The sequence below is a fragment of the Antedon mediterranea genome, chromosome 10, assembly GCF_964355755.1.
Source record: "Antedon mediterranea chromosome 10, ecAntMedi1.1, whole genome shotgun sequence".
Taxonomy (NCBI): Eukaryota; Metazoa; Echinodermata; class Crinoidea; order Comatulida; family Antedonidae; genus Antedon; species Antedon mediterranea.
This window is the reverse complement of record NC_092679.1, coordinates 15,494,299-15,509,249: the sequence shown is the minus strand read 5'-3', so window position 1 is coordinate 15,509,249 and position 14,951 is coordinate 15,494,299. Positions and strand designations below refer to the sequence as shown.

Below are 14,951 nucleotides of genomic sequence, written 5' to 3'. Positions count from 1 at the left end.
GTTTTTGAGGAATTGCCAAGTATGGGAACATTATGAAATAGGTGAAAATAAATTTCATCATGTGCAAAGCTCTTTTAATTTAACCCATCACTATGATAGGAGGAGAGGGTAAATGTCCTTTATCAATTGTTCCAATGGTCATTACTCATGGCATCAAGACTTTCAATAGGCCATTTCACAATATACAGTAAAAAGACAAAATAAACTGTTAAATCCAACCAAAAACCCATTGACTTCCATCCAGGGGACAATCTTTAACAGTTATTTATTTTTTTTTTAGTTGGTGTATGAATTCTTTTTGCGATTTCTTGAATCTCCTGACTTTCAGCCAAGTATAGCGAAGAAGTATATTGATCAGAAGTTTGTTCAAAATGTAAGTCCAATTTCATTTATAATTGAATAATAATAGTTTATTCTTATATAGCGCATATAATCAAGTTCTCAATGCGCTGTACATAAATTAAATAGATCATGGCAATAATTTAAATTAAAGAAAAGCTTGTTTGAAAAGAAAAGACTTTAACTGGGTCTTGAAAGAATGGCAGGCACACTGTCTGATTGAAATTGGTATGGTTCCACAGAGTTTGAGCTGCCACCGCAAAGGCTCTTCCACTATGCAGATGTCTTAGTCTAGAAACTTTAAGCTTTTTTAAAGTAAGTTAATGCCAAGCTCAGGTCTAGTTTAGTATAATTATTTTATTCCCTCTTTTTTAAATAAAAAGATATTTTTATCTAGCTGGTAGAATTTTGGAAAGGAAAATATCATTCTATTGAAATTAAGATGGAAAAAATAATTTTTTTTTATTTCATTTGTTTTGCCTAAAAAAGATACATAAAATTAATACATGGAAGAGGGAAAAAACCCAGGCCACAGGCATTAAAAAAAAGTGGAGTTAATCAATATCTAGTACTTCTCCTATTACACTGATTAAAGAAGATACGTTTAGAATTAAATTTAAAATATGAATACTTAATGAATATTTTGAGAAATACAACTTAGTAATAATAATAACACAGAATAATAAAATTTAATTTCAATATCATTCAAAGATAAACATTAAAATGTTTTCTTGAAATATAATTGATTAAGTAGAATCGTAATTATTATTATAGGAGTCATAAGATATAAAATTAAAGAGTCTCATTGTGGGAGATGAAAAGTGGGGAAAATAATAATAAGATTAATATTAAGCGCACATATCCACCGAAGTTCTCAAGGGGCTAAAATAGAATATTTAAAAGAATTTGTCCGCCAAGACAGTTGATATGATAAATAAGATTCTGTTCTAAAATACTTAATTTGACCTCATTAACCACAATCTAGCATTTTCTGTTCACTTTAATTGAGTGAAATCGGCAATAACTGGATTTATGTAAACTGTACATTGTCAAACATCATTACAGCTCATTCTTAATGTTCAGAAGATCTATGTTCCTCTCATTAGAGTCTTGTCTAAACACAGAGATCAATAACTTCCGAAAGCAAGTCAATAGTTTTATTCAATTGCTACCTTATTAATAGAAGTAGTACTCATAGATTCAAAGCTTAGTTCCCACTTCAAGGACGCAACGGCTTACTGTATGCCCCATGCAAGTGAGTTGACCAATCACAAGCAACAGCTCAGATGGTACACCACATCGTGATTGGTAAAATTAATTACATGGTGGTCTTTGTGTTGTGTCGATGTCAGAATCAAACTTTACCAGCTCGACAAGAAAGAAACCGTAAAGCTCTGTCTACATTATCAAACTTTATGTGACAAAAAATGTTATGTGCACATAAGGACATGATGATGTCACTATCATATGTGGTCGCACACTTTTTTTTATCAAACTAGTTTGATACTGTATGTAGACTGAGCTTTAGTATAAAAAAAAATTTAACTAGTTCACTATGAAGCGAAATTTAAATACAACTCTATTGAAGCATGCTTTGGTAAAAGATCTATAGAGCTCAACATTAATATTATATTATTATATAAGTGTTTACATACAGTACGTCCCTTTTCATTAGTGCATCCATTTTTGGCATTATTGTGTATGCCTCTTTGTAGCTAAAGAAGATAAATTATGTATGAAAGTGTACAATGCATCCGGATATGATAAATGATTATAGGTAGATAATGACATTTTTATTTGTACAATTTTACCTTGCATCTCATTTTGATATATTTGAGTTTCAAAGCTGGAAAACAAATCATTCATATCTGTGTTGCTCGTTCATACAGTAAATATGAACCTTGTTAACTTAGAAATTGTAGATAAAATTTGTTTCATTTTTGTTATCATGTGAGCTCATAAGTAATATGATTTTGACACAGGGTCAATTTGTTGATAAACAAAATTCTTTTTTACTCAATACTGATAAATTTATTCACCATATAAAATACAATTAGGGATAAAATGAGATATAAATTATTAAATTAATCTGCTGTTTCCATCTTGAATTAAACTAAAAAAACTAAACATGGTTGCCCTTAAAAAATAGTGCTCGGATTTTGGCAGCAAAGTAAAACAGCGAAAAACGCACAGGTCAGATGTCAAGATTTTCTCTTATAGCAAAACAAAATCCAGCTTGTTTAGGATTTTGTGTAGAGAGGTTAATGACTGACTTCGCTTTAGTTATCCCTGGCAATTTGCCTAAAATATACAAGAAAAGGAAACGAATGCATCATGGCATTTGGATTTTATCTGCCCGTATTTCGTATTTCGTTCTATTTCTAATAACATTTGTTTGTTTTATTTAGTTACTAGATTTGTTTGACAGTGAGGATCCACGAGAGAGAGACTTTCTTAAAACAACATTGCATAGAATCTACGGAAAATTCTTAGGTCTCAGGGCTTATATAAGGAAACATATTAATAACATATTTTATAAGTAAGTATAAGGTCGTTTTAACATAATTCATCACATTTTATTTTCACCACCAGTACTGTTTTCAGTACAAAGCATAAAGATCTCAACTATGTATGTTTTGGTTGGTTTGTCATTTTTTCTGTATTATAGTTCCATTGATTTGATTTGAATTTTTTAGGAAAATCATCATAAAAAATGCATACAAAGTGATAACATAAATTACTGACATTACAAATAAATAGATTTATAAAAGATTTTCCATGATAGCCCAAAAAGCCAATTAGCTTATTGGGATCCTTTAATAATCTAAAATAAAAAATATACTGTAAACGTTACAAAGTATTACATTAAACACATATCTATACAATAATATATAAAACAAGTTAATTAAAAGACTATGATTTACTTATACTAGTTATTTGTAATCTCGTTGGATAATTATTATTAGATAACACATTTAACACTCTTAATTTTGAATGTATGTGTTGTACTAAGTGTTAGAGTACTGCAAATAATGTCAACGTATTGAATCATGTCAAAATTATTCTACTACAGTTACTGCAGTAACTATGTTTTATACTGCAATAATGTAAGATTTTAGTTTGTTCAGGCACTCTTCCCTTTATGTTTTCTTACTTGAATCTTACTTGAATCTTCGGGCTCATGATTAAGGCAAATGCCTTTTAAACGCCCTCCATTGCTTCTGTATTTACTAGAATTGGTAGCAAAATTTATCTCCCATTGCTCTGTCTTTGTTTAGTTGATCCTTGAATGCATTAATGTTTTCTGCTAGTACTGTAGTGTGGTATAGATTGTTCCATGTGTTGACAATTCTACTTGAAAAGGAGTGGCTTCTGATTTTCAGTCGGGCTCTTGGCTTTCTTAATTTGAATTGATGGCCCCTTGTTCTACTGTCCTATCTAAAATCAAAAAGGTTTCGGCTTCAATATCATCCAATTACAAGTTTATGTTGTAGTCACTGCAATAATTGTATTACAGGTTTACAATATGTAGTTACTGCAGTAACCGCAGTATAATGTTGACATTGTCCATAATACTTTCCCCATTGTCCCTATTATGGAAGCTGGATATTATAACATTAACAAGTGTCTGCATTTCTTGTGTTCTAATATACAATGATGTCAACTGTTTACCAAACCATTTTTTGCTGGTATTGGTGCTGTTATCATTTTGTTATATAATATGTATAAAGAGTTTTAGATTTTTGGATAAATATTAAATTGAAACAGGAGTCATTGTCCGAGAGAGATTTAAATCTTTTGAAAAAAATACTATGTAAAGCTCTGTCCACACTATCAAATTTTATGTGACAAAAAAAATGTGATGTGCCAATATATGAACATGATGATGTCTTATCACTACCATGTTTGGGCATATCACTACCATATTTAGGCACAACACACATTTTTTGTCAAACTAGTTTGATAGTGTAGACAGAACTTGAGAAATGGATTTGTGTTTGTAATGTATAAATTGTTTTTATTTCTATGTTATTGTGATAGTCAGTTTTAATGGTGCTGTACACTGTATTATGGAATCTGAAATGTTTTTGAGAAATTAAAATAAGAAATATAAAATTAATTAAACAAAAAAAATCCATTCAGACTTACACTTTTCATTGATTTACACAGTATCAAAACAAAAATCCAATTTAAGGATGTGTTCAGACTACAAAGTCACATTCTCATTAGCGTTAGTGTTGAGACTAAGATAAAGTAATGCTACTATCACTGCTCAAGGTGAACAACTGGTATGTATGGATTGTAAGTGCTATATACTAATTTTAACTTGTAGGTCTGAACAGGCACTTGGTAAAACAGACCTACTGTACAGTTGTACACCATGGAATAGGAAAACATAACTATTAGTCAGGCAGCATTTGTATTTTACTTCATATATTTAGCCAAGTTTGATTTTTCACTTTTAAGTGATCAAGGACATCACAACGAACAACTTCCAACTTGTTGTCCAAATTCTAAACGCGTTTTTCATTCGCTGGGGGCGCTTTTTCAAAATGGCCGCTTATGCTATCAAGTACTTATATCTTGGCAACCACTAATCGTAGAGACTTGGTTTTAATCTTAAAATGTTTGTAAGGTACATATTTCTATTTAATCTAATGGAAAATTTTGACCAGAAATGACTGGAAATGCCATTTCTGACCATTTGACCTTTGACCTTCTATCATCATATCTCGGTAACTAATGGTCACACAGACTTGAAATTTGTTTCAAATTGTTCGCAGTATGCCTTTTTATATTTACTGTAACTAGATGGCACGCTCGCTTCGCTCGCGTACCATCTAGGGGTGCTCACAGATGGTTCTCGAATACAGTAGAATCCACGGACGGGGACTTTTTTGGGACACTAAACAAAAACGGAAGTGTCCTCCTAATTGGGGTATTCAGAAATAGAGACAACAAAACCAATACTGGATTCCATAAAGGACAATTAATTTATGTGGATTAAAGAAATTAGGGAGAAATGGAAATGTATGTACGGGAATTGGGCGGCACGTGGTGGTGGTGATGGAACCGCAGTAATAAAGTTGATTGTATTTATATATTATAAGAACCAAACTAAATAAAATAGACCTAGACATTCTGCGAAATGGAAATCGGAAATTCAAGCTCCTATTCAGTGAAAAATTAAACTGTAGTCTACCTAAATATTTAGGGCAAATCATCGGTTGTGGTGTTGAAATTCCTGTAAACATTTGTGTGAACCAAACTGGGTCGAATTTCTGTCATGAGTAGGCCTACTGATTTGTTGGCCTGTGATTTATGACGCCTAAGGGATCTATCTAGACTTATTTTTTAGAATAATGTACGTACCTGTCAGATACAATTGTCTTGTGTCGTATAATAAAAAGTACTGTAATAGTTACTGAAGTTACTATTACAATCTCGTCAATGAAAACACGAAAATGTATATGCACTTACTTATGAAAACGTATACAGTATTATACTCAGTTATTGAAACAGTAGGTTTAAAAAAGTTTCGTTTGTCTGTAAAATGATGTAATCAAGCTGTTTACATGAGTCTTAATTTATAAGCACATCAATAATAAAATAGTTTATCTATCCTGTAATTGGCGAGATTATGGTCGCTGTTGAATGAAATAAAGCCAATCGGTATCATATTTGTACAGAAACGTTTTCGCGGCCGAAGGGTGTAACCTAAATTCGTTGTATTATCGTCAAGAACTAACTGTAACTAAACTTACATAGAAAGTAGGGTATCATAAATTTGGCCTTAGCACTCGGGGGAGTGGCTAAGATGAAGTCCGTGGGGCTACTAAATATAAATTGTAATGAACCTCGAGGGACATAAATAGGAATATTTCATGTTTCATTATCAATGTATAATAAATGGAAACTGTTTACCGATTCAAATAATAGAAATTGGTTTTTAACATTTTCCGAACCTATTGCAAGTTTATTCTCAAAGGGCCCATATATTTACCTACCGTATGTGTTAAACCAAGGGCTCATAAATTTACCTACAGTACTTGTGTTAAACCAAACTCTGGCAGACTGAGAGATTGGGAAGTTCCATTCATCGCAAATCAATACATTTGTATAATCGTATATTAAATCTATCAAAATAGTATTTTTTTAAAGAAAATCGGCCTGTCTTCAACATTATGATGGTGTACTCTAGCAATCTATCAAAATAGTATTTTTTAAAGAAAATCGGCCTGTCTTCAACATTATGATGGTGTACTCTAGCTGTTCAACCGGTTTTCAGCTATTAAAAACAATTATCGTAGGAGGAGATAGGAAAATGCGAAGCCTCCTCGCTATGTAACATTAGGGTTGAGGGATGGGAAAGCGGATAGGTACAAAGAGGAACAATTTTTAAATATATTCTTTATCCACTGAGTAACGAAATATTTTGTTCATGTTTTATAGGCCTACTGTATAAATAATATACCTCTAAATACAGTAGGCCTAAAACATTTGCGATTTAATACTTTGTTAAAACTGTCACTGTCATAATCGATTGAAATATTAAAGTACATGTCACGATACACCACTACGACGTTTATATTTTTGGTAATTATTAATTAATACAAACGTTGAGAAGGAACTGTCAGTATAAAGTTTATTTGTATATCTAACAGTAGAGCCTATCCACAGTCTCAGTAATAAAGTTTATTTGTATATATTTTTATATTACATCTATCAGTACGAACATTCACAGTAAGAAATGTTCGATTCAAATGAAAAATAGTTAATAGGTATTTACAGTATTGTCAAAGTATTGCAAGTTTATTCTCAAAGGGCCCATATATTTACCTACCGTTTGTGTTAAACCAAGGGCTCATAAATTTACCTACAGTACTTGTGTTAAACCAAACTCTGGCAGACTGAGAGATTGGGATGTTCCATTCATCGCAAATCAATACATTTGTATAATCGTATATTAAATCTATCAAAATAGTATTTTTTAAAGAAAATCGGCCTGTCTTCAACATTATGATGGTGTATTCTAGCTGTTCAACCGGTTTTCAGCTATTAAAAACAATTATCGTAGGAGGAGATAGAAAAATGCGAAGCCTCCTCGCATTTTTTTGGCGGGTATTTTTCAAGATGGACATCCATTAGACAGTGTATACCACGATCGGGAAAACACCCCTATTTGGGGCAAATCGTTGAACCTAAATTCGTTTTAATCGTCAATAACTAATTATCTAACTCAATTTAATTAGTAAACAGGGTTACATCAGGCGGTTAAAATCAGTACCGAAAGTACGAACCAACTTTACATACCATCGAGTGAAAATTCTAGAAGTAAGGCGCGATTTACCGAATTTTGCCCTTACGTAAATTTATATATAGATTAAATGTTTTGTTTTAAAGCAAACAGAAATGCCATATCTGACCTCTTGCCCTAATGCATGTAATATCCACAACTGAGAGACTATAGATTTGTCTAGTATTGTTTATAACTTGTACCGGTACTTGTGGTTTTTTTGATGATATCCCTTGTTCCAAAATCAATATTTCAAATCACCAATGGAACTGTTATAATAAATAAATACATATCATAAATATTGAATATAGTCAGATTACCCTCTCCAGTCAATAAAGTTCATCGATATCGTCTACTAGCTCTACATTCGAGTCCTTTGTATTCTCACATCCATCACCACACTCACATGCATCAGTACAGAGCAAGTTGTTTTTCTTACAACTACAACGATTTGTTGAACATGAACCATTGGAAGTACATCGACGAATTTCTAGAAGAGCTTTGGTGCTGGTGGATTGTTGCAAAATACCGGCTTCAACTGACCATCTTCTAGTTGCCAGGAGTAGTCAGTTGCTGGTGGAATAGATGGAGTTGGCTTGCATGATGAATTCCATACAATAGACATGTAGTATGCTCTTTCCACGTGTGGTCTAAGAGTTCCCATGGTTGGAGGTAATTGTTGTCCTTCCTTGCCTTTCTGTGAAAATAACATCCATCTCAAGTGTGTGACATAATGTATAATATGCAAACGTATCTTTCCATTTGCCTGAAAATCCAATTTGGTATTTCAGAGGTCAGTCTATATACAGCAAATGCATCTAGTATTTCATCGTCACATTTCATAAGTGCTTTGAAATGGGCGGACACTCCTTTTCCAGCAAATGTACCTGTGTTATCTGCACCTTTAAATGCGTACCATCCAATCAGTGCTGCTGATATTTGTCGGTAATAGCATTCCCATATAGGTATTTTTTCCCCTCTTTTCCTACAAAATGTGGTCATTGGAGGAAGTAGAGGATAGCTTCCTGTTAAAAGGATAAAGACATCAGTATCTACAGAAAATATGTCAACATTGGCATTTGGGTCTTTGTTCATACAATCAAAGGCATACAATAAGACCAGTTGGTCCCCTTCTTCCAATGTGTGTTGTCCGTGTGTCATCTCTGACATCATGATAACTTCTGAGAGATTGCAGTTTGCCATCATGGACGTGTGATGTGTTACTAGGACCTTCTTCGTGTTGTTCTTGAAGTGATTAGGTATCTTCTCTGACAGATATTTTGTAAGTTCAGCTTTGGTCTCTATGTGCGATAAAAATGTCTTAATGTTCTTAATCTCAGTGTTGTCATTGACATGGTAGTGAATGGTAGTTGTTTTCTGTGTTCTCTTATCTCGTGTAGATTCTTTTAAAGATCCTGATAGATATTGATCAAATAAAAGCAGAACTTCATCATTATGGTTTGCTCATCATACCAACAATCAGGTTAACAAATTCAGATGCAAAGTCAGAAGCATTGAACTTATCAGACACCTTCTTTACCATATTGACGACACACATTCCATCAATAATTAGGATTGATGCTGCTTTTTATCATCTTTCTGTACAGGCCTGCTGACATTATCTGGTAGAGGGAGTTCTGTTATTGACTGCAATACCTTGGATTTTCCTGAAAGCATTATCATTCTTCCATCGGGATGGAAATTTGATGGTGAAGTGCTATTGAACTCATAGTTGCCTATAACATCCTTTAGAACGAACTCTGGCCTGCTCTTCGCCACAACTAACAATCTAGACAGCAGCTTTCTCTCTTGCTTAATTGAAACTAGTTGCCCTTTAATTTTGGTTTTCACCACTGCTCCTACATCCTTGAAATAAGAGAAGTTTTTGTTCTTTTGAGGGTCCCAAAATTTTACGGTTTTTCAACCATTCGTGAAGTCACAAATTTATCCAATGCTTTTCCTAATTGGTCTCGCTTTTCAATCGTTTGACTGACATCATCGGAGGTTACCATGCCAGGCACTGAGTTGGCTTGTCACTGAGTTCCACGGGGATCTCACCAGGCTAGCATTGTTTGCTAGGTGTTAGCGACAAGGCCTAGGCTGGAACTATAGTTTATAACTATTTAACTAAGGCCTCTCTGTACAACATTTATATCAGCATAGGTACATTATTATACAAGTAAATGTATATGTACTAATAATAAGTATGATTTCCCAGCAAACACTGTTTAAATCGGTTTAAAAAACACTTACCATTTAAACTCATGAAATCTAATCGGCTTGAACTTTCAGCCAGTCACAGGCTAGGATTATGTATGGAGATAATGAGTGGCTTTTATTTATTTTAAAACTTTAATTTCCAAGCTTAAGTGAATGTTTTAAAGCATCAATAATTGAAAAATCAATAATGTGTTACAAATATGGATGTTCTGAGCAATCTGTCGAAAATCTATAACCAACATGTTGTGGATATCACACAGGTTATGGTCAAAGGTCAGATATGGTTTTTCCGGCCATCTTGAAACAAACCTTTGCATTAAAGCAAATAGAAACATGTATTTTCTGAACAATTTGGGATAAATATCAACTCTTTCTGACCAATAGTTATTGAGATATGATAAGATCAGGTCAAAGGTCAAATGGTCAGAAATAGTATTTCCGGTCATTTTAGGGCAAAATGTTCCATTATAGTGAATAGAATTATGTACCTTACGAACATTTTAAGACTAAAACCAGGTCTCTACGATTAGTGGTTGCCGAGATATAAGTACTTGATAGCATAGGCGGCCATTTTGAAAAAGCGCCCCCAGCGAATGAAAAACGCGTTTAGAATTTGGACAACAAGTTGGAAGTTGTTTCTTGTGATGTCCTTGATCACTTAAAAGTGAAAAATCAAATTTGGCTAAATATATGAAGTAAAGTTAATATAGTGACAAATGCTGCCTGACTATATGTCTGAACAAGCCACTTGGTAAAACAGACATAACAGTTGTACACCATGCAATAGGAAAACATAACTCTGTCTGAACAGGCACTTTTGGAAAAACAGACATACAGTTGTACACCATGCAATAGGAAAACATAACTCCATAGGTCTGAACAGGCACTTAGTATCTATTTGTGGATAGACTCTAAACATGTTATTTCTTGGAACTAATGTGTCTTAATTAGTTAATGTTGTTTTTTTCTTGAAGGTGAATAACTTAGAAAATACTCTTTTCAAAGTTCATGCTTTTAAGTGATGTTTTACAGCTAAAGGGTAGACAATTTTGTCTTTAATGTCACAAAATAGAAATCGCAGATTCATCTTTTTGTGCAGATTATTTTCCAAATGTCAACAGTTATAAAGTCGTTCTTTGTTTTTAAAAGGATTTTAAGGACTTGCTTAGAAAAAAATCTTTCAATTACGTCTAATGTCGGTTGTTTCAATGGAACATCACAGATCTTTGTTTAAGTCTAAAAAAATGGTTAATGTTTTTTTCTTAATGTATTACTTTCAGGTTTGTTTATGAAACGGAACATCATAATGGTATAGCTGAATTACTAGAGATACTTGGAAGGTATGTTTATATTGATAACTAGGAAAGATACACATTCCAGAATCAAATCTACAATAGATAAATACTGTATAAGATAACAATTAAGATAAATGTAATATAAAACCTTCCTACTGTAGGACAACTCCGATTGTTTTTATACATCTTGTGTATATGGATCTGTACAATCGCTGTTTTTTGTATAATAAAGATATCAAACTAGGCTTTATAGAATGTGAACATAACAATCTCGCTCTGTGTCTGAGTGAAACTTCATGACATTAAGTAGGTTTCCCACTAGGTAAATTTGTCCCAAGAATCAAAGGCGTCGGCCTATACGCAAATGTTTCCATCTTCCACATTCCTTTCTGTGACCAATTCTAGTTTCTTGAGATTTTCACTTGAACAGCAAAATTGGTAGTTTGAATTGTTTCTACTTTTTGCGAAGAGAACAATTTTATAGCCAAACGGAGCTCATGAAAATGAGTCATTACGTTCATGAGCACTCATGTGAATTGAAAAACTGAGCAGATACGTTATGGAAATCATAGCTATCGCTTGTATTGTGGAAAGGGTAGTGCAATTTTTTTCTCTGCAAACCATTAAATTCTTGCGAATAAATTTGTCTAGGGGAAAACAGGCTTTAGACTTTTTTTTTTAAATTCAAAGAAACTGTAGTTTGTTCAGCCTTTTTAACTTATATACAGTAATAACACAAATTTATCTGGAAAATAGATAGTTTTCGATATCTGCTGCTTATAAAATTTTTTTAAATTTATACTGTAAATTAAATATTTGTTGAATACAATTGAAAATATATAATTTTTTTTCCTTGTTCACAGTATTATAAATGGCTTTGCCCTACCCTTGAAAGAAGAGCATAAACAGTTCTTGTTACGAGTATTAATTCCGCTGCATAAAAGCAAGTCGCTTAGCGTCTATCATCCTCAATTAGCCTACTGCGTGGTCCAGTTTTTAGAAAAAGACCCAAATCTAACAGAAAAGGTAAGTAACTTCTTCCTAATATTTTAGATTATTATTTTTATATACTAAAATAATATAAACAGCGGTCATTTTGAAGAGTTCTTGTCCTGTTGACATAATTTCGCTGTCCACATAATTTGCCATCTAGTTCTAGTATGTCTATGGTTCTGTTGCAAAGCTAGTAAAACATGGCTTTGATTTGACCCTGAATTCTAATGTATACTATCCTTCACTATGAATTATAGCTAATAATGCATTGTATGTTGCATTCACTATATTGTAGGCTAATTACATCAACAAAGACAGAACATGCTGTTTGTTAGTGAAAGATACATGGCCTGTTAATTAAAATGAACGTCATCTTCCACAGACTGTAATGATGGATGATAGAATTGAATAATTTAATTTAGAATGATCACAAGATACTGCTATTTCCATAATTTATTACATACATTAAAATACCCTTCTTTAAGTAATATTAATTATATTATTTATTCATAATTTTATTCATAATTCATTACATGATCAATCAGTTTATTTGGACGATATAAACATGAAATTATTACTTTGTGAAGACTATTTTTTTTATATCAATTACGGCAAAATAAACGCTTGATATAGTCCATGGATTGAATTTGACCAATCTCAAATTGGATATTGGCTTTCACTTTCATTGCTGATCATGTTGTTTATGTGAACATAATAATATAGCGAGTGAGTGGCCAAGCGGTTAAGACAAGTCCAATGTACTCGGCTTATGTGCACATAGTACATCTTTTGAGACAAGTCGGAGGTTACTCCGGTGTACTAGTACACACAACCACTGTCACACACAGTTATCATAAGTCATTAGGGAGCCACACAACCTTGACAGAGGCTTATGCGACTCCCGAGTCAGCATGCCAAACGAATAAAATAAATACAAATTAATCGTCATTGTTTGCGTTTATTTTTCATTTCAGGTGATACAGGGATTGTTGAAGTTCTGGCCCAAGGTACACAGTCCAAAAGAGGTAATGTTGATTCAGTTTCTTTGGTGTAATTTTAAGGCCCTAAAAATTGTTTGCAGCTGTGGCTTGGTGGTTAACATGCTTGCCTTCCAATCCCGAGGTCCAAAGTTCAAATCTGTCCTAGTTCCAGGGTTCAATTCTGACCTGATTCCAGAGTTCAATGCTGACCTACTGTAGTTCCGGATTGTAACTCACTACTGGTCCATTATCTAAGCCCCAAGTGAGACTTGGTTTATAAGCACAATATAGTTTATCCATCCTGTAATTTGCAAGTCACTTAAATATTTATTATGCCCTGGAGCTGTAGCTTGGTGGTTAACATGCTTGCCTTCCAATCCCAAGGTCCAGGGTTCAATTCTGACCTGACCAGGGTTTGTAACTCACGACTCTTTTAACTCCACTCCTTAAACCTCAAATGAGATTTAATTTATGCAAATAAATTATAAAATCATTTATCCATCCTGTAATTGGCTAGCTACTTGCTGTTGGATGCATATGGAAAAAACCCATATTATACTTTTTGTAACTGTATCTAATCCGATCCAATAAACTGCAAGATTGCTTAAAGTTGTTGTAGATAATAGTGTCCAAGTATAAGTTTTGTGATAGGAAGTTTGACCTAAACATGATCGATTGTTAGCCTTTTGAACATTGGTCATACCAAAAATGTATTGGACTTTTTCGGACATATTCCATTTTAAACATATAAAATTGTATCACCTTTTTTTGTGGTCATTTTTATCACACGCTTTTTATTTCATTAATAGGTTATGTTTTTTGTGCCTGTTTTTATCATGTGTTTTTTGTTTTATCCATAGGTTATGTTTTTGAATGAATTAGAAGAAATCTTGGATGTTATAGAACCTTCAGAGTTTGTCAAGATCCAAGAGCCTTTATTCCAACAATTAGCTAAATGTGTATCCAGTCCTCATTTCCAGGTACACGACAAATTTGTCATTGTTTGTGTGTTTTACAGTAGAACCCCTATTAAAGGGACACCTTTGGGACCCAACATACTGTCCATTTAATAGGGGTGTCCCCTGTATCGAGGTTTGCCATAATGACAAAACCTTAGTCAATTGGTTGTGTTGGTACTTTTTTTATATTATCTATTTCTATATATCATATTAATACACTTTCACATGAAAGTTAATTAATTATTACTTCTTTATTGTATCAAACAAAAATAATTTCAATACAAAAGGTAGCCAAGATGTAGCCGAAGCTAATCAAGCTTGGTACCTTTTATCTTAACTAACTTAAGCTTCATAGAGAGATGTTCCCTTACTAGGGTTGTCTCAAAGAAAGAAACTCTATTTTTAAAATTTAATTTAGCAAGATACGATTTCACTCATTTGGGAGTCCCGTAAACAATGCCATTATGTTTGGCAAGATGTTTTACACTCACTGACTTTCATATGTTATTGACACCTTCGTTAATATATACTTTTGTAGGTAGCAGAGAGGGCGCTCTACTATTGGAACAACGAATACATAATGAGCTTAATCAGTGATAACGCGACAGTTATTTTACCCATTATGTTTCCTTCACTCTACCGCAATTCAAAAGCACACTGGAACAAGTAAGTAAACATCTTCCTTTTAAACACTAAAAACAAACGCTGTCATGCCAGAATAAATCTCATGTTGTTTACATCTGGTCCCTTACAATGACCGGGGTTGCATGTATTTACACTGCCAAATGGCAAAACACATTCATTTTCTTAATTTCTTGAAGTCCTGTCTACACTATCAACTATTTTGACACAAAAAAAGTGTGATATG

The 14,951-nt window shown here is 33.1% G+C and overlaps 1 protein-coding gene across 1 annotated transcript in view; it reads left to right on the top strand.

The window, feature by feature from the left end:
- Window positions 1–14,951, top strand: part of LOC140060596 (serine/threonine-protein phosphatase 2A 56 kDa regulatory subunit gamma isoform-like) — a 38,896-nt gene that overhangs the window by 17,468 nt on the left and 6,477 nt on the right. The window contains exons 6-12 of the mRNA XM_072106877.1: window positions 281–373; window positions 2,748–2,878; window positions 11,137–11,196; window positions 12,015–12,177; window positions 13,119–13,169; window positions 13,985–14,104; window positions 14,622–14,749. Coding sequence (XP_071962978.1) covers window positions 281–373; window positions 2,748–2,878; window positions 11,137–11,196; window positions 12,015–12,177; window positions 13,119–13,169; window positions 13,985–14,104; window positions 14,622–14,749 — 746 coding nt within the window. The remainder of the gene's footprint in view (window positions 1–280; window positions 374–2,747; window positions 2,879–11,136; window positions 11,197–12,014; window positions 12,178–13,118; window positions 13,170–13,984; window positions 14,105–14,621; window positions 14,750–14,951) is intronic.